At 43.7% G+C, this 23,638-nt stretch overlaps 1 protein-coding gene across 2 annotated transcripts in view; it reads right to left on the reverse strand.

The window, feature by feature from the left end:
* MBOAT1 (membrane bound O-acyltransferase domain containing 1) overlaps window positions 1–14,339 on the reverse strand; it is a 69,037-nt gene extending 54,698 nt beyond the window's left edge. For both annotated transcript variants that reach the window (XM_068160851.1, XM_068160852.1), the window contains exon 1: window positions 13,966–14,339. In XM_068160851.1, coding sequence (XP_068016952.1) covers window positions 13,966–14,055 — 90 coding nt within the window. In that variant the 5' untranslated portion in view covers window positions 14,056–14,339. The remainder of the gene's footprint in view (window positions 1–13,965) is intronic.
* Window positions 14,340–23,638: the final 9,299 nt, after the last annotated feature.

Here is a 23,638-nt window from a genome sequence, read left to right on the forward strand (position 1 = left end):
GCAGACATTTTTAATCCCTTCACAACTGTGGCAGGAAGAGAAGCCACCAATAAAACGGGTGCAGTGACAATATCCTGTTGTGGCTGGGTTTTCCTTTCTTATTTCTGTTCAGAATTTGCACAATTCTCACTTCATGCTCATTTATTTTGGATCTGGAACCATGCAGGAAGACAAGAACATAGCCCCAGCTGTTCAGTTATGCCTGTGTAACAAGCACCTTACATCTACAGCAAATACCTCTGGAAGCTGAACTTTGGAGTACGTCTAATTTTAGGCACTCAATCTCAGATACTATTGAAAACAACTTGGAGACGATAAGTGCTCAGAACTTGGCACAAGTCAAACATCTCAACCATCACTAAACTACAATATCTGGAAATCATTGCTACCTTTCCAAAAAGTCATGCCCTGAATGAATTCCAGGGGTTACCCCCTCAAAAAAAAACAAACACCAAAAAACCCCACCATGATTTCCTGATTTTCAAACTTAGCAACCAAATCAAACAAAACCTAACAGAATAACACACAGCTGGTCAGCTGGTGAACAAGCATAAAGAAACATAAAGTAAACAGTAAAGAAAGATACTTGGATTTTGCTATAACTCAATTTAATTTGCATTGTACCATATTTGAGGGGAAACAGATTATTTCCTTGCCTCATTAAAAGCAAGCTGCCTTCTTTATATGTCCCCTACTAGAGCTCCATACACCTATTTGTGTGGATTACAGCAGAACTTTGGGCTTTAACACTGATATCTTCCAAAGATAACTGTCATATCAGGAGAGGAAAAAAAAAAATCCACTCATGTGTGGATTACTTAACTACAGTATTATACTTTTCCCCAGGCATATTCTTGCCATGCTTTTGAGTCAGCAATAGCAGAAACTTAACTTGGTGTCCTTTACGCAGAACAGCAATCATTAGAAACAAGAATAAGTCTGATTTTTTTCCCCTCTAACAGCAGGGGGGGAGGGAAAAAAAAAAAAGGATGCTCTTACATTTTAGAATTATTCCAGTGATGCTCCTACTGTGCAGTGACAGGCAATTTATTGTCCATGAAGCAAAGTAAAGCAACGAAGTTCCAGAAACTCAGAGTGTGCTCTTCTCAAAATACCCTATGAACTCGAACACAACCAGGGAAAAGAAATTCAACAGTCCTTTAAGTCACATAAATAATTGTAACTTCCCTTTCAAACAAGCCCTTTACACATAAAGCCTAAAAAAACCCATGCTTTAGAAGAACTAGGACATTGCGTGATCTGCACAGCTGGCTTGCAACATTTTTTCCATCCCCCCTTCTACCATGGCTATCTCAGAAGCAACATTTCAGGTTTGATTGCTCGCAAACTTAAGATATCTCAAAATGCACATGGGCTTTTTCTCACTGTTATGGTAGAACTAAAGTACAGAGTGGAGTAGTATTTTAGCTAACTTGGAACAAAATTACCAGTGACCTGGGTCCCCAGTGACTGCTCAAAGCCTCTCAAGGGCACAAGCCAGTAGTTCTACCTGACAGCAAATAAATTACACCATCACAGTATCATCTCACAGGCAGAAACAGTCCAAACAATTGCAAAGACCCAACCCTAAACAGAGGAAATAGAAGCACACCTATCATTTAGAGGTCTTCTAAACTGGTCTGGTACTTTGCCCTTATTAGTCACTATGCTCAAAAACTGAAGTAACAAAGGGAGGGGGAAGGTCAAAAACCTCAGGAAGCCTGACTAAGATAGTTTGGCAACTGAGGTAAACTGGGGTAATGGTGCACACAAAATGTACAACTGATAAACAGTTAGATAACAGACTACTGGTCAGGATATCAGAACCCTGTCAAAGGATAATGGCAGGCTACACCTGCTGGTGCAGTCTTCAAAAAGAACATGCAGAGCGCAAAGCCCTCAAATACAGCATTAAAGATACACAGTATCAACTGAACAGACAGGAAATCCTCAGCGTGTGGACAAAAAAGAAACCCTCCAACGGGACAAGCAGGCCAATAACCCAGAGGGAAATACACGGCAAAGTATATGAGGCCACTTCCTGCCTATATAAACTAATGGAAAGACAGGTGTAGCTTGGGTTCCTTGAAGGTGGGATGTTAAGAGAAGGGACCTCTCTAGGGAGTTGGCTGATCTACTTTACAACCACCATCTGCTTCCTGCTGTATCACCATATAAAGCAATAAATCCAGGGTCAAGTCAAACCCTGGGAGAATATGATGATTCAGCTATCGCTGACCCACTCACCCATAATGGGAGCAGCTGCACTTGGGACAGCCAGCAGTGACCCAGGATCCCAAAAGTATCAGCAACATCAGAGGCAGGGCTGCCAGAAACCAGTATCTACAGAGAGGACTGGCCCTGAAAGGGGACAGCAGAAGAATATGCGCTTCCAAAAGTTTTCCCTTTCAAGCTGTTACATATCTTATTCTAGATATTCACATTTTTCACATTAGCACTAGCCAAATTCCTGGCCTTAGCAGCCTGCTGTTGAAATGGGTTTCACAGCTCAGCTCTGGGCTGCATTAAGACCTCCATTTTAATCTGCAACCTTCCAACCTAATCTTTTTTTTCTCTTCATGTGGAGAAACACTGGGAGACCAAAGAGAAATCATCCTAGGTCTGTTTCACTTATGCTACTCAGTATACTTTCACAGTGATCCCTCTGAATGGTCACAATTGTAAAGCAAACAACCCAGTTCCTTCAGTTTGGTTTTGCATATTTAAGAAAGTAAGCCTACCCTGTCACTTTTAATTTTTTTTCCACTTATCTTGTTGATATTTTCATTCTGGTCTCACAGCAAAGAACAGCTACATGACAAGAGCAACTACAATGAGACAGAAACATAATTATATTACCCAGTTCCCTCTTCCCTGGACCATTCCTTGTTCTAATCCTCATTTTATTTACTGGTTAGCATTAGCAGAACATGTCTAAAACTTTCTTCTCCTAAACTTCAAAATTCCTTTTCCTCTGTGCAGCATTACATTTGCAACTGCAAACAAGCACCCTGGCAGACAAGCAGCAATAAAGGTAGCACGAAATTGAAGTTACATTCTGTGAATGAAAAACAAACATTTCCTCTCTCCAGAGTCTATCATATTTCACCATGTACCACAGCAATATGCCTACACTTTCAACATACTTGTATAAAATAGGCAAAACCTGAGTACAGTGTTATTGTTGCTGTGGCAACTGCAGACCACATTTTTTTGCCTCAAGAGAATTAGCATGAACACAGACATGCCCACAAAGGCATAAACAGCTGTGGGTGCTAACAGTGACTACAACTCAGTGTGGATGTAATGCTGCCATCCATCAAAACCTGGATTTCATTCAGAAAGGAAGTCCTTTAACTTCCCAGTCACTGTCTCTCCAAGCTATTTTTCTACATGCTGATTTTCACCTTCAAAACAGCGCAGCAGGCAAAGCATCCCGAACAATGCCACCGCAGAAGAAGTATAAATGCAACACAACTTAAACCCCACTTGTGAGTGAACAAAGTAACTCTAAAACACTCTCTCAAACAGATAAATCATTGATCTATCAGCTGGAATTTGCCGGTATAAACACTTAGTGTGAACCACAGGAGTCAGTGATTTGAACCTGCCCCATATGTGCTCACATGAGATAAACAAAGTCAATACTGTACTGCTCTTTAACACTCCCTTGCACTGATAACAAGAAAAATCCCTACTTTCTCCAGTTTGCAGTGTCACTTAATCTAGGTGTAAGAGTTAATAATTAAATCTTTTTTACTCAGCAGTCCTTTAAAAAACCTGTTAGATGAACGTGGAAGCAAGCATGGAAGTCATTTGAGATATGTTGAGGCTGAGGGGGTCCTCAAATGTTTGATTTTGTATTTTTTTTTGCCTTGTCATTTTGCCTTCCCCATTCCTGCCCTATCTGCATACCATTGCCAAATTGCACTCCAACAAGAAACCACCAACGAAGAAATTGCCCAAGTCCAATTACAGCTTTTTGTCACAAGACCAGAGGCCTGTAGCTGAGAAGCAAATGCTCACCCTGGGTGTGTTTAGGGATCATTTGGATGTGGTGCTTGGGGATACGGTTTAGAGGTGAACCTTGTAGAGCAGGGTTCTCAGCTGGACTTGGTGATCCTGAGGGTCACTTTCAACCAGAATGTTTCTGCGATAGCCAGCAGCTTAAGTTTCTTTCGTGGCCTGAGACTTATTTTTTAGTATTTTGCAGGCCATCCAAAAACACTGATCAAAAGGAGTATTTGCTTGCCTCCATTTTCCCTCCCAGAGAGTAGTGCACTCACTGAACTTGAAGACCACAGAATGTAATTGACGCTGATCAATAAATGTTTAAAGTTGCTATTCCATAGGATTGCCAGGTTTTTGTCTGAGATTTACGAGGTGGAACACACACTCAGTTCTATCTGCCCTTTGCATAAATCACCAAAGTAGGTAGCTCACTTGCTTTCAGACAGCATCACAACCACTACACTGCAGTGTCACATAAGCATGTAGGCAAAATTCCCATGATCCAGCCACTCAACCACCCAGGAGCACCAGATAAATGTTCAGAGTCCTCAATTTCCACCTGGACAAAGAATTCAGAAAGAAGGAAACCAAGAATGAAGGCTTGTTCTATCACCTGAAGCATGGCTGTAGCCAGGAGGGGGTTAGTCTCTTCTCCCAGGCAACCAGCACCAGAACAAGAGGACACAGTCTCAAGCTGCACCAGGGGAAGTTTAGGCTGGAGGTGAGGAGAAAGTTCTTCACTGAGAGAGTTGTTTGCCATTGGAATGGGCTGCCCAGGGAGGTGGTGGAGTCATTGTCCCTGGAGGTGTTCAAGAAGGGACTGGACGTGGCACTTGGTGCCATGGTTTAGTCATGAGGTCTGTGGTGATGGGCTGGACTTGATGATCTTCGAGGTCTCTTCCAACCTTGGTGATTCTGTGATTTAGTATTTGCTTTGTACAGTCATGCTGCAGACTCCCTGACTAAACAGTTTTCAGAGTAATGACTACTACCATCTCCTGGTAGGGGGGAAAAAAAAAAAAAAAGGAAAAAATTCCAGGCTGGTGAAGCTGTTAATATCTTGAATTTTGGTTTTAAAATTACTTTTCATTTGGATATTTTAACGAATCAGAGGAATGACTAAGAATAAACTCTTTGTGTATTTGTAAATGTTTCAACTTACTTGATTCAAGAATCTATTTACAAGTTGTTGTTTTTTTTTCCTCACATTGAGACTTTTTTGTCTCTAAGCCTGAGTTGTTCTTCTCATGGGGGAAGCCTGAAGCACACTTTAAAATTATTTCCCACCCAACTCCTTCAAGGATGAAACATACTGTAAGTAGTCTCCCCAGAAAAAGTTCTGAACAACCATTTATGTCAGAAAGTATTGCTTGTGCTTTTGCTTTGGTGCTGCTCACCTGCAATTTTGCAAAAACTGCTTAAAATATATCAAGACAAGGAAAAAGGGCCTGGTGAAAACAAAGATTTACAGTCAAGATTGTAAGAAGGAGAATGATCAAATCCTACCATGCTCTGGGGAAGGACCACCCAGAGGGTTTCCCCGTGGCCATGTGCTGTTCTCCCCATCAGCAGAGGCAGGACAGGCTGACCCAGCCAAGTCCCATGCAGAACAGACTGGATTCCACATTGTCAGAAGTGACCAAACAAGCCTGACCAGTGCTGCACACTGAAGAAATCATCAAAAGGTCAGAGATTTCCACTATGCCTATCTCAGCTAGTGCTGTCATGCAGCAGAAGCACGTCTGAGGATGAGGATGCAGCATTCTTGTGACTCAATTTCTAGATGGTGTCACTTCAGAGGAGCTGAACTCTGGTGCTGCAGGCTAAAGCACTGCAAGCTCAGGAGGTGCATCCTTCTGCTTCATGTTCTCAGAAAACAGCCTTGTATAGACACTCTGGGGCCACTTCCATGCACAAAGTGGGGACAGTGAAGAGATCCATTCCCAAAGCACACTCCTGATCCTAACTACATGTTAGCATAAACACTCAGTACTAATAAATGACTATAGAAATTTATGTAACAGGATGTATGCATGAAGAACAAGCCTGAGTTTCTGGAAGCTCTTCTTAAGCATCCCTACTACATTACACAAGTATCCAGGAGATGAGGGGTTTAGTACTCTCAAAGTTACCTGTAACCACTAGGTCATATGAAGAGGGATATTTTCACTCAAAAAATGGCCCATTAAAATCAGATATTTTAGTTGGCTTTAGACAAGTACAAAAGGTTAGATGCACCTTTGTGCTGATGCCAAGGCCAGCGCCCAGGGATTATCAGCACCACTTGCAGTTTGGCAAGTCTACCTTGAGCATTACCCATTTTCTTGAACTGTAACAGCAGCCAAGGAGCAGCCAGGGCATTAAATACAATGCCAGGCTGGCCAGCATGCAGTAAATCCTAAGCATCAAGGCCTCCCCTCAAAGCACACAGCCAGCTCTGTGCTCTGTGCCTAGACCCCCTAGGCTGGCACCCATGAATCTCCACCACTACCTTACTTTGTCTCAAAATAGCTGCAGAGCACCACTAAATCAGAGTGGTGTGATTAATGTGCAGACAAGGCTTCAAGAAACTTTATGCAGCACTTCAACATTTATTTTTCCAGCTCTTGTTTAACACAAATGAGAAGGAAAGTGCTTTAAAGGGGGGAAAATTGCAAGCGGCTGATTCCAGTTGCACTTTTGTCCCTTGCCAAGTGCAAAACTTAATAGGACAGACTTTGTTTACAAGGCATGAAGGATGTGGAAATATTTACACCCAAAGCATCAACACATCAGGCATGTGGTTCAAGATTGCAGTGCCAAACTGACTGAGAGCAAGCTGGAAAAGGCAGAGGGAAAATGTGTATTATTGCAATTGTTAGTAAGAGCTGATCTGAGAAGAAAGGCTGTCCTTGGAGACAGCCTTAATCTTTGGAAAGGAAGGACTATACAGAATCTTGGGCCCTGCATGAGCAGATTTGTTCAAAGTGCACAGAAAACCTATGCAGCCTGTGAGCACTGTGAACTGCTCTGCTAGCAGACACCTGTTTAACTGGGGACCCAAGAGAGGGTCAGACAGACTACACCTCTGTTCTTTAAATCAAGTGCTATGTCCTTCATGGCATTAACAGTAAAAAGCCAAGGATTATTTTTTTTAAGGACAGTAGTTTTACAAAATCTAGGTACTCAAAAGTCAGAAAATATCAAAATTAAAGCGGGGTTTGGCAACCCAATAATACCTATCAATAAATATGTTTTAAGATGTTCATTTCAAATTTCATTTTTACATACTGTTTCTCAAATAGCTAAAAGTTACACAGCCTTATCTTTTTGAAGTTGAGGATGTCAGGCAGGGAGGCATTAAATCTGGCAAGTACTGTGGCAATTCATAATGAAACCAGAATTTTCAATCACAAAACAACTATTACAAGAGGGATGTGGAGGTGCTGTAACGTGTCCAGAGAAGGGCCACAAGGATGATCAGAGGGCTGGAGCACCTCTCCTATGAGGACAGACTGAAGGAGTTGGGGCTGTTCAGTCTGGAGAAGAGAAGGCTCCGAGGTGACCTCATTGTGGCCTTCCAGTATCTGAAGGGGGCCTACAGGAAGGCTGGGGAGGGACTTCTCAGGATCTCAGGTAGTGAAAGGACTAGGGGGAATGGAATGAAGCTGGAGGTGGGGAGATTCAGCCTGGATGTGAGGAGGAGGTTCCTCACCATGAGAGTGATGAAGCCCTGGAATGGGTTGTCCAGGGAGGTGGTCGAGGCCCCATCCCTGGAGGTGTTTAATAGCAGGCTGGATGAGGCTCTGGCCAGCCTGATCTAGTGTGGGGTGTCCCTGCCCATGGCAGGGGGGTTGGAACTAGATGATCCTTGTGGTCCCTTCCAACCCTGAATGATACTATGATACTATGAACTGGCATTAGGAAATGAAAATACAGCATAGTTTATACCAAGCATGGGCAGTTGATGCTGTTGCCTTGGAGGAGCACTTTTGAGAGAAGCATCCCACTTACAACTTCAATGAACTTCCATCTTCATTTGTCTCACTTCATGACAAATAACTTTTTTTTTTCTTCCTCAGCATTACATCTTCCAATGCCTCTATCAACAACCATTAAAGGAACCTCAAAGTTCCCAAACTAAACCTGTTGAGTTCCTAGAAAGCTAAATTTTCATTTGGCTTTTCATTGCCAGAAAACTGGATCAGAAATGTCACACAAAGAGGCCTGGGACTAACACATCTGTTGACTAGCTAAACCAGAAAGCAGAGAAGTAAGACTGAAGACAGGCAGCAAAAGAGCTGGAAAAATGTGAAATTTAACAAAGCAATCCCTCATTTTGGGATCAGCATTCAAGTTGATTTTTGTAAATGGAACAAAAAAATATATATACCTATGCTTTTTCCTTCTTTCTCCTTTTTAAACCAATTCATTGGCATGCTATGGCCAGAGAGCTCTTCAAACTTAAGGAATGGTGGTAAGACATCCCTAATACTTCAACTATTCTAAGACTCAGAGGCATGTCTCACAGTCCCCCCCACAGAGTTACTGTTTAATTTAAACTTCTGCCAAAATATAAATATGCAGACCAGCTTCAATGAAAAAAATTAAAATGGAAAATATGGTGCACGACCAGCAGCCAAAACATTCAAAATGAAGTTGAAAGCACATTTTTAACCCTTTCAGGAAAAACAGTTGGCCTCATCAATGAAAACACTTAAGTTAAAAGCCCTCAGGCAGAGACATCAGAAGATGCTCATGCTTTTTTTTTCCCTTCTTCCTTCCCCCCACCCCCCCCCACCCCCTTCTTTTGGAAAGGGCAAGACTTTGAACACAGAACATTCTTCCCTGAAAGTCAACAACTTGGTACTGTCTAGAATAGAATAGAATAGAATAGAATAGAATAGAATAGAATAGAATAGAATAGAATAGAATAGAATAGAATAGAATAGAATAGAATAGAATAGAATAGAATAGAATAGAATAGGTTGGAAGAGACCTTCGAGATCATCATGTCCAACCTATCATCCAACACTACCTAATCAACTAAAGCATGGCACCAAGCACCCCATCAAGTCCCTTCCTAAACACCTCCAGTGACAGCAACTCCACCACCTCCCCAGGCAGCACATTCCAATGGCCAATCACTCTCTCTATGAAGAATTTCTTCCTAACATCCAGTGTAAACCTCCCCTGGCACAGCTTGAAACTGTGTCCTCTTGTTAGGGTGAGACCTGTTATAATGTAAGGTTTGTTGTACAACACTTGAACATTTGCATTTGGCCAAAAGGCAATCCGGAGTATCAAGGGTACTGCAAAATAACCTTGAGAAATGAAACTTCTTAGTCCTATGTCTTAACCATTTCAATCATGATTGAAGCTTCTACAGATATCAACAGATTAGGAAGGAATGGTAAAACTATGCCACTACACTTAACTTTTAAAACACCTTTAAATAGTGTGTTTCTTCACTGTGTTTATACACACATACACTTTGTTTACAGAAATTACACCATTAAAATGCTTAACTACCTGTAACTTTGAATCATAGAATCAGTCAGAGGTGGAAGGGATCACAAGGACCATCTAGTTCCAACCCCCCTGCCATGGGCAGGGACACCTCACACTAGATCAGGCTGGACAGAGCCTCATCCAGCCTGATCTTAAACACACCCAGGGATGGGGCCTCAACCACCTCCCCAGACAACCCATTCCAGGACTTCACCACTGTCACGGTGAAGAACTTCTTCCTCACATCCAGCCTGGATCTCCCCACCTCCAGCTTCATTCCATTCCCCCTAGTCCTATCACTACCTGAGATCCTGAGAAGTTCCTCCCCAGCCTTATTGTAGGCCCCCTTCAGATACTGGAAGGCCACAATAAGGTCTCCTCGGAGCCTTCTCTTCTGCAGACTGAACAGCCCCAACTCCTTCAGTCTGTCCTCATAGGAGAGGTGCTCCAGCCCTCTGATCATCCTCATGGCCTTGCTGATTTATGGTAGAGGACAACATCCCCAAATTGCTGTTTTAGGACACATCTGACAAAAAAAGTATACACTCTGAAAAAAAGTTACTGTATAAGCATACTGGGGGGATGATGCTCGAGAATCAGTGACTTGGGGCATATCTGAGGAAGGAAAAAAACCCAGCCCAAAACTCTTTTCCAGATGCTGCTGGAGGTATGTCATTGACCTAGCAGATATTTTTAGAACACAAGTCAGCTAAACTTCAAAGTCTGCTTCCCTGGGATATGGGGATGAAATGAACAGCGAGTCTTTTCATCCTTTTTCAAGCTCATTAATCTTGTTACTGAATATAGCACTTCTTAAAAATTAAAATATTTCAGTGCTAAATTCAAAGATAAATCATCCATTAAAGAGATATGCAAATGCACACTGAGACATCAGGATTATTTTAGCATCTAAAGCAGAGGCCATCACTGTGTTCTCATGCGAACAACCTGCCAGGTAGACAGGACTGCTAGGAGCTGCACCCACTGTAATTCTGCACTGTTCTTAAATCTAAGTTACTTTGTTTTCTCTTTTTTTGTTTTTAAATTAAGAAAACAACCAACATGAAAAAGGACATTTTCATATTCAGTCCTCCTTCCCATAGCTTGTGAGACCATAGCTGCTTATTAGACAGCAGAACACTTCCCACCTACCGTTACTACAGCTTTCTGCCCCTGCCATGACAGGGAAAAAATTGTGACTTTCATTTTTCAAACTTTTAACTCAGCATTTTTTCTGCTCCTTCTTGTAGGCCAAAATCTCTCTCATAGAACAGACTTCATGGAAAAATATCTCTGTAACAGAAAACACAAGTCTTCAGTGTACTTGATGCAGAAACAGATGCGTGTGGCTTTCATGTACTGTAGTGACCTGAAGAGTCTACACTCTACATGTGTGCCTTTGTCCCTCACACTCTAGCCACTTCTCAGCATTTTTGAAGTCTCAGGGCCAGCCATAGGGAGCCCCTAGCTACACAGACAGGAGGAAGATTCAGAGTGTCACCATTCAACACGCCAAGCACCAAACCAGAGATTACCTCCCCTGATCCAGTCTAACCACAGAGTGGAAAGCCTATTAGCATTGCAGTAAGGGATTCATATAAAACCCAGTCCTTGCTACACACAGGATAATCAGCAAAACACTCTTTTATATGCAGAGCTCCCTTCTGTACAGAGGGAGCCCCCTCAACAAAATCCCTCCCTCATTCCAGTGAGAAAGGTAACTAACTGACTCACCTAGCAATGATCTGTGAGAAAGTGTTGCAAGTGTTTATATTTTGTTTCCAAGGGCATTGGCACTGCAAGTCAGAGTAGAAATTCATGCCATGTGAGAGGATAGTGGTGGTACAACAGTTCCACAGTGTAATCTGGATATTTCCTACTTCAGTGCACCAGAAATCCTTGATGTTTGGCATCATCCAGCACATTACAGTGGGGCATGAGGTGTGAGGGAGACTTTTTAAAATAGTCGACAGCATAATCTCACAGGGACAATTAAGCAGGATCTGTGCAGAGGGGGAAAGGGACCTTCAGGTGAAGAAACTTGCATTTCTGCACAGCTGTGCTGCAGTTTTATGACAAAGCCCACCAAGGAGGGTTCCTCCCAACCCACCACTACTCTGTGCTGCTGGAGACTGTGGGGTCATTCACAGGGACAGCACTTATGCCTGCAGAACACTGGCACAGCCCAGCCACACTGTTAACCCCAAAGCATGTACCTCCTGCTTACTGGTGTGGGCACATGATAGTATCATATTATCATAGTATCAGTCAGGGTTGGAAGGGACCACAGGGATCATCTAGTTCCAACCCCCCTGACAGGGGCAGGAACACCCCACACTAGATCAGGTTGGCCAGAGCCTCATCCAGCCTGGGCTTAAACACCTCTAGGGACAGGTCCCCAACCACCTCCCTGGACAACCCATTCCAGGGCTTCACCACTCTCATGGGGAAGAGCCTGCTCCTCACATCTAACCTGAATCTCCCCACCTCCAGCTTCATTCCATTCCCCCTAGTCCTATCACTACCTGAGATCCTGAGAAGTCCTTCCCCAGCCTTATTGTAGGCCCCCTTCAGATACTGGAAGGCCACAATTAGGTCACCTCAGAGCCTTCTCTTCTCCAGACTGAACAGCCCCAACTCCTTCAGTCTGTCCTCATAGGAGAGGTGCTCCAGCCCTCTGATCATCCTCGTGGCCCTTCTCTGGACACGCTCCAGCACCTCCACATCCCTCTTGTAATAGGGGCTCCAGAACTGGACACAGTACTCCAGGTGGGGCCTCACCAGAGCTGAGTAGAGGGGGAGGATCACCTCCCTCGACCTGCTAGCCACACTTCTCCTGATGCAGCCCAGGATCTGATTGGCTTTGCGGGCTGCAAGTGCACATTGAGAGCTCATGTTGAGCTTTTTGTCCACCAGCACCCCCAAGTCTCCCAAGATGCTTAACACCAGACATACAAGTGCCCACCATCAGCACCCATAAGACCAGGGCCCTTGGGACAAACACACCCCAGATGCAGGGAAGCATCCTCAGGCTCAGAGAAGCATGGGGAGAATTTCCTTCATGGACAGTATCAACTTCGCATCACCTTGGCTGAATGGAAGGACAAGTTTTTGAAAGCATAGAAAAAAACCCCTGCAGCATGTCAAGACTTCATTGTTCAGTGACCCAGTGTCAGCCTAGCAGCGTACGCACACCATGGCGCTGAAAACAAGCTGGAACAGTAAACATTTGCTATTCCTGGTTCCTTTAGTGAATATGGGAACATCAATCACGGCATGGAATACCTCAAAAAAGAAGCTATCACTATTCATGTGCCTGTTCCTAAATGAAAGCATTAGCTTATAAATAATTATAAATCTTTATTGTTTGGCTGTTTCAGTGTTGAGCAACAGATTTTGTTTTACTTTTTTTTTTTGCATCAAACCCTGGGTTTTGTTTTAAAACGAAAAGCTGGCATAGGGGTTTCACATATAAAAGTATATTATGATATACTTCTTACTCAACTTTTAAACCAAACGGTTGTAAAAAATGACACATAGCACCAACCACTCCGCAAACAGAAGAAAGCAAATAAATTCCAATCTTCTGTTGACTTTTACCATCATGCCTCTGCTGGTTTCTTGGGGCACAGCTCAACGTAGCAGTTCGGTGGAAGAGCTTTTCTGGTCAGAATGAACTTCCCAGACCTAACTTCCTCATTGCTGAAAGAGGGCAGCAAGGCAGCAGGTGCACAAAGGTCTCAATAAGACAATAAAAGATGTGTGGGGTGGTAGAGAAAGCTTAACTAGAAGCCTATTAAACAAACCACAGCCAAATATATGTATTACACTGTTAAACATTTCATGCAAAATTGTTCGCCCATGCCTGTGCCTTTCACGTCTCCATACACTCCCTGTGCAACTCCACCAGGCGCTTGTGCCAGGCTGAGAAAGACTTCTGTGCCTCCTTGCTCAGAACCGGAGCCACATCAGTGCCTGCACGTTACCGTTTCTTAGGGGACTTTTTGCACCCGACCTCCCACACAGCTCCCGGTCCCAGACAGCTCAGCAGAGGCGGGCAAGCACCTGAACCGTGTAACTGTTGGAAACTTCGCTGCAGTTAGCTCAGCACCGTGGCTGAGAGCATCCCGCAGCCGCAACGACTTCTCGTAGGAGCGTGAAAGGCGCCAGGTACTGCCGGGAAAAACGAAGGGCTGTCGCTGTCACAGCAAAACGGCCAGGCTACACGGCTCAAGCCGGACCCGATCCCGCCTTGTTCCACCTTCCCCTCGCCCAGACACGTTTCTAATCCAGGCTCTTGCGCGGGGGACCGTAATGCCCCCGAAGACCTTTGGCAGATGCAAGGCGTGACAACAAAGGGCAACTCGTTTCTGGAGGACGAGTTTCCCCTACCCCCGCAACGGGAGACCCCGGCTTAAGGACACACGCAAGAACCCCGCGCCGCGCCGCGGTCCACAGCCTCACCTGGTCCAGCGGGATGCCCAGCAGCCCGCTCAGCGGGTGTAGCAAGGTGGAGCCAGTGGTGCGGTACAGGACTCCCGGCGACTCGCCCATGCTGCATCCCCACCACCTTCCACTACCGCCGCCACACGCCCCCAGCCCGGTCCGGCACGGCCCGCACCGCACCACCCCGCCGCGACGGCCGCCGGGCCGCAGGGGGCGCTCGGCGGGGCGTGGCGGCGACGCTGCCAACGGCCGGGGGTGGGGGACGGGAGCGCCCAGCGGGCGGGCAGCGGCAAGAGCGGATGGCGTCGCCGGGACATCACCTGCCGTCTCCCGTCGTCCCCGGTCCCCTATGACGGATTCGAATTTGAAAGGCGGGAGTCACCCTCCCCCATTCCTGCAGCGTGGCGTTTGTTACGGGAAGTGAAAAACACCCCGCGCGTCCCCTCCCTGGAGTCCCTCCGCCAGGCTCCGCCCCGCCGAGGGGCCCGGCAGCGCGGTTAGAGCTGCTGGGCATCCAACTGCGCTTAAAGCTCGGCGCTGGGGCGAAAGGATGCCTGTCCGTGGCTTGTGTGAGGGGTGGGACGGCTTGACGGAGGTGTGTTGGCCGTGTGGTTGCGGCAGGTGGAGGGGAGTTCATCTCCCCCACTGCTCTGCCCTGATGAGGCTGCACCTGAAGTATTGTGTCCAGACCGCGGCTCCCCAGTTCAAGAAGGACAGGGAACTACTGGAGAGAGTCTGTCGGAGGGCCACGAAGGTGATGAAGAGACCGGAGTATCTCTGAAGACAAAAGGCTGAGAGATGTGGGGCTGTTTAGTCTGGAAAAGGGAAGACAGACAGGGAATCTTTAAAATGCATATAAATATCTAAAGGATGGAGGCCATGAGGTTGCGGCTGGGGTCTTAGTGCCCAGTGATAGGACATGGGGCAATGGGTACAAACTAGAACACATGAGGTTTTACTTAAACATAAAGAAAAACTTCTTTCCTGTGAGGGTGCCAGAGCACTGGACCAGGCTGCTCAGAGAGGTCTGAGAAAGTCTCCTCTGGAGACTAGAATCACAGAATCGCAGGATCACCAAGGTTGGAAGAGGCCTCAAAGATCATCAAGTCCAACCTGTCACCACAGACCTCATGACTGAACCATGGCACCAAGTGCCACATCCAATCCCCTCTTGAACACCTCCAGGGATGGTGACTCCACCACCTCCCTGGGCAGCCCATTCCAATGACCAATGACTGTGAAGAACTTTCTCCTCACCTCGAGCCTAAACTTCCCCTTGCGCAGCTTGAGACTGTGTCCTCTTGTTTTGGTGCTGGTTGCTTGAGAGAAGAGACCAACTCCCTCCTGGCTACAACCACCCTTCAGGTAGTGGTTCAAAACCCTACTGAACGTGATCCTGTGCAATCTGCTCTAAGTAAACCTACTTTAGCAGGAGGTTGGACTAAATCTTCAGAGGTCCTTTCTAAACCCCACCATTCTGTGTGAGCAGGCCTGGGACAGGTGCATGCACAAACTAGTCAGGTGAGTGCCAAGGAGCCCCTTCACAACTGTCCCCTGCAGAGGAGTGCTGGAGTTTCACAACCAAAACAGCTATGAAAAGGTATTATTATTATTAACACAGATACTGTTTTTTAGTCATTGCTCTTAGAAGTGCTGATGCTTTTAATGGAGAATTGCCAAACATTCATCCAGTGATTCATGTTGCTGGAAACTAAGATGCATGTGATGTGGGGAGAGTGGTAGAGGAAAGAAATTAAAAAGGAGTGGAAGTTTTAAGTGATGTGTTTATTTTGTAAGTGAAATATGGCCATTAAAAAGGTACTTCTGACAAGATCATCTTATCTTTGGGAGTGTTCTTACACTTGTCCCAGATAATGTGGTATTGTGTTGCAAGGAGAGCTCAGGCAGCACTGTTCAGCTTGTGCTGTGAACATGCATGGAATCGGAATCTGAAATACCCCAAAGGTTTCTTGCAGCCACGGTTTCAGGCTCTGCAATTCTCAGTTGTGGCATCTGAAACCATAGCAGTGGCTTAAAATGCTAGTGTGCTGTATTGGAAGTGTCCTGCTTATACTGTGCAACTGAGTGCTGTACTGGAAAACCCTGGCAAAAAAATGTTCACTATGGAAGGAGTTCCACAGCCTCAACATTTTCTTAATAATATTGCTTTAGTGGTGCCAGTGTGAATACATATATATATATACACATACATGCATGAAGATACATACTTAAAAACTTAGAGCAGGGAAAGTAAACAGTTTGGAAGGACTGGGTAGCCATGCTTCCTAACATTTTCCATTAGAAGTCTGTCTTTCCAGTTGTCTAAAGTTTGCCAACCTGAAACTACTGGATGCAGCTTTCCGTGGACTGTGTCCACTGCAAGCAGGCTGCTTGTGGAGGTTCAGCTAAAACCATTGACCTGCTTTTGTGAACAGAATAAAGAGTGATTTATTACATGCATACTACAGATATTCTCAAAGCTCGTACCTCTGGGATGGTGATTTAAAGTTTAGATGTGGTTGCTTTCCTGGAATCAAGGAAATGCCTTTCGTTGTCTTTGTGAAACTACTCAAGAGTGACCAACTGCCAGAGTTCGGGGGGGGGGGGGGGGGGGGGAGAAGCCACATATAATCCATGTGGAGGTCAGTATATGACACCTCTGAAGACTATAAGATTTCTTCAGCCCCTCACATTTCCACCATGTGACTAGACTCCATCTATTTCTGCCACTACAAGAGCAGAGTGGGATATCACAAGGATCAAGAAACAGGAACCCAGAAGAACCTGTCTCTATAGTCAGTTGTGGTGGGATGAAACTACCACATCAGTACTCAGCCATTTAGGCTTTATTTGGTGGTGGAAACAGCTGCTGCAGAAAACAGCTGGAAGGAGAAAAGGACAGATGGAGAAAGCCAGGAGCAAGAGCAAGAAAGGAGGAAGTTGGCAAACCTGAAGTGAGTTAACACATGAAGCCTGATGAGGAGAACTAGAGCAAATTTGGCTACAGTTATGAAGGAAAAGAGGCAAAGGGAGCTATGGTTAGGGCAGAATTAGTGAGGGAAGTGTATCAGCAAGAAGGGGCTGGGACAGAATAAGAAAGACAAGATAGTGTTCAGATGAAGGCATTGAGGACATGGGAGAAGTTGAGAGCAGCAATAGGGGAGGAAAGAAAATTGTAAATAGAAACATTATTACTGTCAAAACTTACTATTCCTGAATTTCAGTGCTCCTTTTCATGTTCAGCTTATAGATTTGAAATGCATAAGCATGACTATAGCTTATAGTCACAGAAGGCTCATGCAGTCCCAAAAGGACTCTTCTGCTGTCAACAGAATAGCCTGGTTTGATATCTCCTCTGATACCTCATTCCTTCTAGCTAGGTTATAGGAGAATACAGATGTACGGCTTCAGCAGTACAGTTTATTAGGCAAGTGTTGGAAGATCAAGTAGTGTAAACAGGAAAGCATAACTTACTGATAACCATACAGGTCTAAACCAGACACTGCCCAGCTGTCTGTATTTGGTAACAGGATTAAAACAGGCCCTGACATTCTTTTTGTCTTGCTTATCACAGCAGTTAACTATTCCCAGTGCAATCAACTTTTACTGGCAGAAGCTAATTTCTCCTGGCAGAAGACATCAAGTCTGAAAGGCACATCAAGAAATGTTTGTGCAGCCTAAAAGCCCAAGTAGTGATATGGCTACAGTCCCACCCCCACACTTACACAATAGAAAAATGAGGTATAAATATAGTCCTTTTGAAACCAATGTGTGGATGAGAATTTGACAACAGAGCCCTGGGGACACATGGATGGGTTTTGTCTTCCTCACCCTCCCAAGAAGGGATACCCATTTTGATCAGCTGTGACCTCAGCACTACTGAGTGGTTTTTGTCTTGGGAAACTACGTGTGTAATTCCAATGGTGTTTTCTTAAAGCCATGTAACTATTTCTGCAGTTAAGTTCCTATCACTGGCAATTGTAAAGAATCTGTATGTATGTTGCAAGAGGAAACAAACCATGCTACTCATGAATCTGACTGCTTAAATGCAGCCAGACTTAAGCAAAACTGGGATGTTTGTGCAGCTAGTGTTGGACCTATGGCAACCCATCTCATTGCCATGCCTATGAAGAGGCAAGTCCAGCCACCAGTAGTCCCTCTGATCTCTGATGACTTTTGACTAGCACACAGGGGATTCATCCCTTACTGAATTCATTCCATTTCACACAACAGCAAGTCTGTGCCCCTGGAAATGGAAGTCCTTGAACTGGCACTGCATGGGGCCAAGGAACATTTGGCAGGGCTAAATTCAGCTGAGAGCACACTCCTGGACCCAAACTAGTTCAGCAAAGGTACATTCATGGTACACTGCCCTTAGACTAGAAAGCTCTCCTACACCCTACCATGCTTGAATAGACTCATCTTCAGTGTCACAGTATCACAGTATCACTTAGGTTGGAAAGGACCTCGAGGATCATCGAGTCCAACCTATCAACCCAGACTCCATGTCCTTACGCCACTGCCATATTTGATTTAGAAACTAATTTGCTCTTGGAAATTGTGTGTCACTATGTGTTATCCTCTTTTTCGCTGTCAGGACCACCCACAAGATGTAAAAGTAGCCATAACCTTCCAGGCCAAAAAGTTATTCGAGTTTCTGACAGTGGCAATCGCAGATGCTAAGGCAAGGTGTACCAGAAACAGCAGATACAATCTTCCACTTTGGATGCTCTCCCAGCTTCTAGTCATCAGGACTTCCCAAGATGGAAATTTCACCTGGAATATCTTGTTTAATGGCCTCTGGTGGATCTATGTTACATATCTTTTTGAATTCACTTATAATTTTGACCTATTTAATTATAAGCTGTGTGAAAAAGTACTTCCTTTGGTTTATTTTAAAGCAGCTGCCTTGTAATTTCATTGGGTCTTGTCTTGTTCTGTGAGAAATGAGTAATCATTGCTTAATCACCTCCCCCATGCTATTCATAACTTTATATACCCTGAGTTGTTTCTTGTGCTCACTGAGGAGTCTAGTTAATATATTGTTACGTTGAAGTAATTGGTATTATTGTTCATCCTATTCAGCCTTCTCTGTTACTATTTTTGAGAGGGAGAGACTATAGATTTATGTGATAACATGTTTTGTTCGTGATTCCTCTACCAAGGATTCATAACATTTTCCCCAGTGACCTCAGAGTCTATTTTCTGAAAGGTAATAGGTAATTTGCAGCCTAATATGTATGTATAATCGAAAGCAGCTTTTTCCTGTTTGCATTTATCAGTATTAAATGTTAACAGCCTTCAAATTGCCACACAATACAACCTGAAATCTGTTGCAACTCCATTACAAAGCTTTGATTATCCTGAGTTATTTTGTATCCTCTCTTTGTCTTCTCGTCTCCTCTTCCAAAAACTTAATGTGTTCAACAGGACAGATTCCTTCATATTGATTTCCAACTTGACATTTATTGTCATCCTTTATTTATTTCCCTTTAAACAACTATTAATCCAGGAGGGAGTATTCCCTCCTGTTATAGGATAATTTAATTTCTGTGGGTATGAAACCTTACTGCCAGCAATCTGGAAGTACGAGTACACTTTCTTGACAGGACCACACTTAGAGCTCTAATGGATTTGTGATGCATAACTTTGGTGCAATGGCTGTAGTTTCTCCATTCCATCGTTGTTACCTGGGTGTCTGCTCTTCTCTTCATTTGCCATACAATTTCTACCAGTTTGTGTAGGGAACTGAGTGCTGCTCTGTGATTCTCTGACCCTGCTTGATTGATACTCTACCATATGGTGATTGCTACTCTTCAGTGGAACACTTTGGTCTATGACTTAAACAGTAGAAGAGAATTCACTGGGCAATGCAGAGAACTCCCAGTCATTTAATAGGAAACACAGGAATGAAGGTTGCCACTGCAGCAACCAAGCATGGTGTAGCAGCGTCGTAAGACGTTTAGAAAGATCAGTAGAAATGTTTGTTTGTCATTAAAAAGTCTCTTTTGCCTTTGCACAGGGGTTCTAAACTCTGGCCATGCCAACACTGATTTTGGATGAATCCAGAAAACGTTGGATAGTGGAGGTTGGGGCAGGCAGGAAAGGGAGAAGGAACAAAGAATTTGATTCCACAGTTAAGGAAATAATGATGTGAAAGTCCCTGTAAGGTGTCTTACATGTGTGAAGGAAACTTGTCAGAGATGAGCTAGAAATTACTCCTGTGCTTCTTTTGCTTCAGAGTGGAGGGGAATGGGTTTGTTTTCAAATTGTGATGATTTTTGACATTGGAAATTCAAGCACAGGGACCATGGTGGCCTGTGGATGAACTGCAGTGGTCTAGAAGATGCACAACATTGTAAGAAACAAAGCTGAGCAGCTGGGAGAGAAAGTGGTCAGCTATTTTTTTTTTCTAGGTAACATGCATCTATCTGCATGATTGTAAAGTCCTTACACTGACCACCTTCACCATTATCAAATGAGAATATTACCTGCTCTTAACATTATCAGGGGATAATGATTGTTAAAGTTTTCAAATAATAGTGAATCAGATTCAGGACCTATTGAAGCAACCTTAAAGACAACAGAGGATGATGAACAGAGGTTTACATACATTTTATAGCTTGTGACTCATGCTACCAACACGAGGCCTTCTGTGTCTAGACTTCAGATAATTTTGCACCCTAGTTACTTTTCCTTTTACTGAGAAGAATCTCTTGACTTTAACAAAAGCAGTGGCCATAAGGCAGGCACATGTAAACATAGAAGGATTCTTTTCCCTGTTTACTACTGAGTTGAAAAGAAGTTGGTTTGTATCAGATCTTTTTGTGAGCTCTGCTACTCTTCATTCAGGAACATTTTGAGATGTGAAAGACTATGTAACACAGCTTGAAACTAAAATCCTGGAAGGGCATTTTGTGATTTACAAAATGAGAATCTGGAAAAGCTGAAGTTTAGAACAGATTACTCATAACTGATATCAACAAGGTAAATGTTCATGGGAATAGTCAATGATGCAAGCAGGAACTCACGAACATGTGGAGATTCCAGTTCTGCTTAATTTAAGGAAATCCAGAGAAAGATTTTATAAAGAAAACATAAGATGCCAAGGAGTCTTGAAATAATGCTTTATATTAAACAGCAATGATGTGATAAAAATGATGTATAAAAAACCCGATGTTTGTATTCTTAAGAAAAGATTTGCAGAACAGCTGCCTGAAGTCAAATCATGGTGTGTGAAAGTTTTCGACAGTAACACTCCTTCAAAATTCCAGGTTTAAGTTTACTGTATCCAGCATAATTCTTCTTACCTATGCAAAATGGAAACAGAATACGGAGATAATGTACTACAGCATAACCGTTCAGCTTCTTTGCATTGTATGTCACCAGCAGCGTGCTTTTCTTTAGCATCGTCCCGGGCTTCGCAGTCCAAGTGCCTTAGAGTTTGTTCTCTGCTGCCATCTAGAGGGGAATTTGTGCAACACAGAAAAAAAGTCCTTTCAACTGCCAGAAAGTCGGAAGAATAGTTTCAGTTAGAATAGAATAGAATAGAATAGAATAGAATAGAATAGAATAGAATAGAATAGAATAGAATAGAATAGAATAGAATAGAATAGAATAGAATAGAATAGAATAGAATAGAATAGAATAGAATAGACCAGGTTGGAAGAGACCTTCAAGATCATCGTGTCCAACCTATCATCCAACACCACCTAATCAACTAACCCATGCAACCAAGCACCCTGTCAAGTCTCCTCCAGAGCACCTCCACTGATGGCGATTCCACCACCTCCGTGGGCAGCCCATTCCAATGGGCAATCACTCTCTCTGTGTAAAACTTCCTCCTGACCTCCAGCCTGAACCTCCCCTGGTGCAGCCTGAGACTGTGTCCTCTTGTTCTGGTGCTGGCTGCCTGGGAGAAGAGACCAACCTCTGCTTGTCTACAACCCCCCCTTCATGTAGCTGTAGACAGCAATAAGGTCACCCCTGAGTCTCCTCTTCTCCAGGCTAAGCAGCTCCAGCTCCCTCAGCCTCTCTTCATAGGGCTTATGTTCCAAACCTGTCACCAACTTCATTGGCCTTCTCTGGACTCATTCCAGCAAGTCAACATCCTTCCTAAACTGAGGGGCCCAGAACTGGACACAGTACTTGAGGTGTGGCCTAACCAGTGCAGTGTACAGGGGCAGAATGACCTCCCTGCTCCTGCTGGCCACACTGTTCCTGATGCAGGCCAGAATGCCATCACAATTTCACAATTGTTTCTCAGAAATACTTTTTACAATTAATAGATGAGGGGGAAAAAATGTCAAAAGCAGTAAAGACTTAACAGCTAGCAGAAAGCTGAATAGCATTTTTGAATCTGTAATATTATAATGCTATATAAAGAAAAAATAAACTTGTATAAGCAAACATTACTCCAGTTGTATTTAAAATTGTCATAGCAAGTATTAAATTACGTGGCAGGAATCATTCAGTACTGGTGCATGGATTTAGAAAGCCAAGATCTACAAAGTTTTTTATCCATTAATGCTATCAAATACCACTGTTCTCTAAATGAACTGCTCTGAAACATGTAGTGCCTGAGTAAGGTATCCAGTAACACTAGTGCTGACTGAAGCCTTTGTCCTACAGTACACTGTTAAAGAGGTCTAATTGTGTGTGCTACTGTTACAGTTGTGGATAGCCATGACTTCTTCCTCCTCTTCAGAGGAAAAAAAAGACATTAGAGATAAGTATGATTTGAAGCTGAAGAGTGGTTTTTAAGACAACCAATATATTAATTATGTAACTACAAGAAATTCTAGATCATAAAGATTTTCTAATCTATTTGTTTCACAGGGTTTTTTTGTTTGGTTGGTTTGGGGTTTGTGTTTTAAATCTGTAGTTCATTATTCTACTGAGTGCATACCTGCAGAGAACTAGTCAACATGTGTTCAGGTAGAATCTCATCCAGACTCTCACTGTGTCGTGTTTACTGAACCATTTTTTCCCCTGCAGCCTTGAAAAATTTACCCTTGTCCAATCAGAGTGCTACTGCAAAGTGTATTTCCTAAATTCATCTCTTTGAACATGCCACTCCTGGCTTTGTACATTCTGTTTGGCTCCATCTTCTGTTATTCTTCCTTTTCTAGGTTCCCTTTATCTACCCATCCACCCTAAGACAAGTGTTAGCCCTTATGTTAGATTTTCAAACAAGCACTCCAGGGTTTTCTTCTGAACTTGCCCTTTTGCAATTAGGAGTTGACCCCAATGAACATGCAAGATTAATATACTATCCCCTTTTTAATTACTTCTAAAAACTTTTTTTTTTTCCATATTGTTTCAAGGGGGGGAAACGCTACTGAAAGCTTGTCAACAGAGAGCTGTTATGCTGAGATCACAGCATATTCACTGATTAGTGCTGTCTTTTTGTTTCCTTGGCCTCCTCTGCCAGCTGGTCTATATCCAGCTTTGAATCCTGCCTCCAACTTAGATCATTAGCCCCTTCAGCCGGGGCTGCCTGCTTTATTCTGGGCTTGTGTAACATCCAGCAAAATAGGCTCTTCCTCTATAAATACAGATGCTTGGTGTAATGATAATAAACATAACAAATGTATTACTTCTGTGATGATTATTATTATGAGTGTAATATTTATGTGCTTAGGGAAAAGACTGAATTCCACACCCAGTGTGCTCCACCAGAAAGAACATG

Source organism: Melanerpes formicivorus, unplaced genomic scaffold (genome assembly GCF_026170545.1).
Source record: "Melanerpes formicivorus ecotype bairdi unplaced genomic scaffold, bMelFor1.0.p_v2 SCAF_53, whole genome shotgun sequence".
In the NCBI taxonomy this organism is placed as follows: Eukaryota; Metazoa; Chordata; class Aves; order Piciformes; family Picidae; genus Melanerpes; species Melanerpes formicivorus.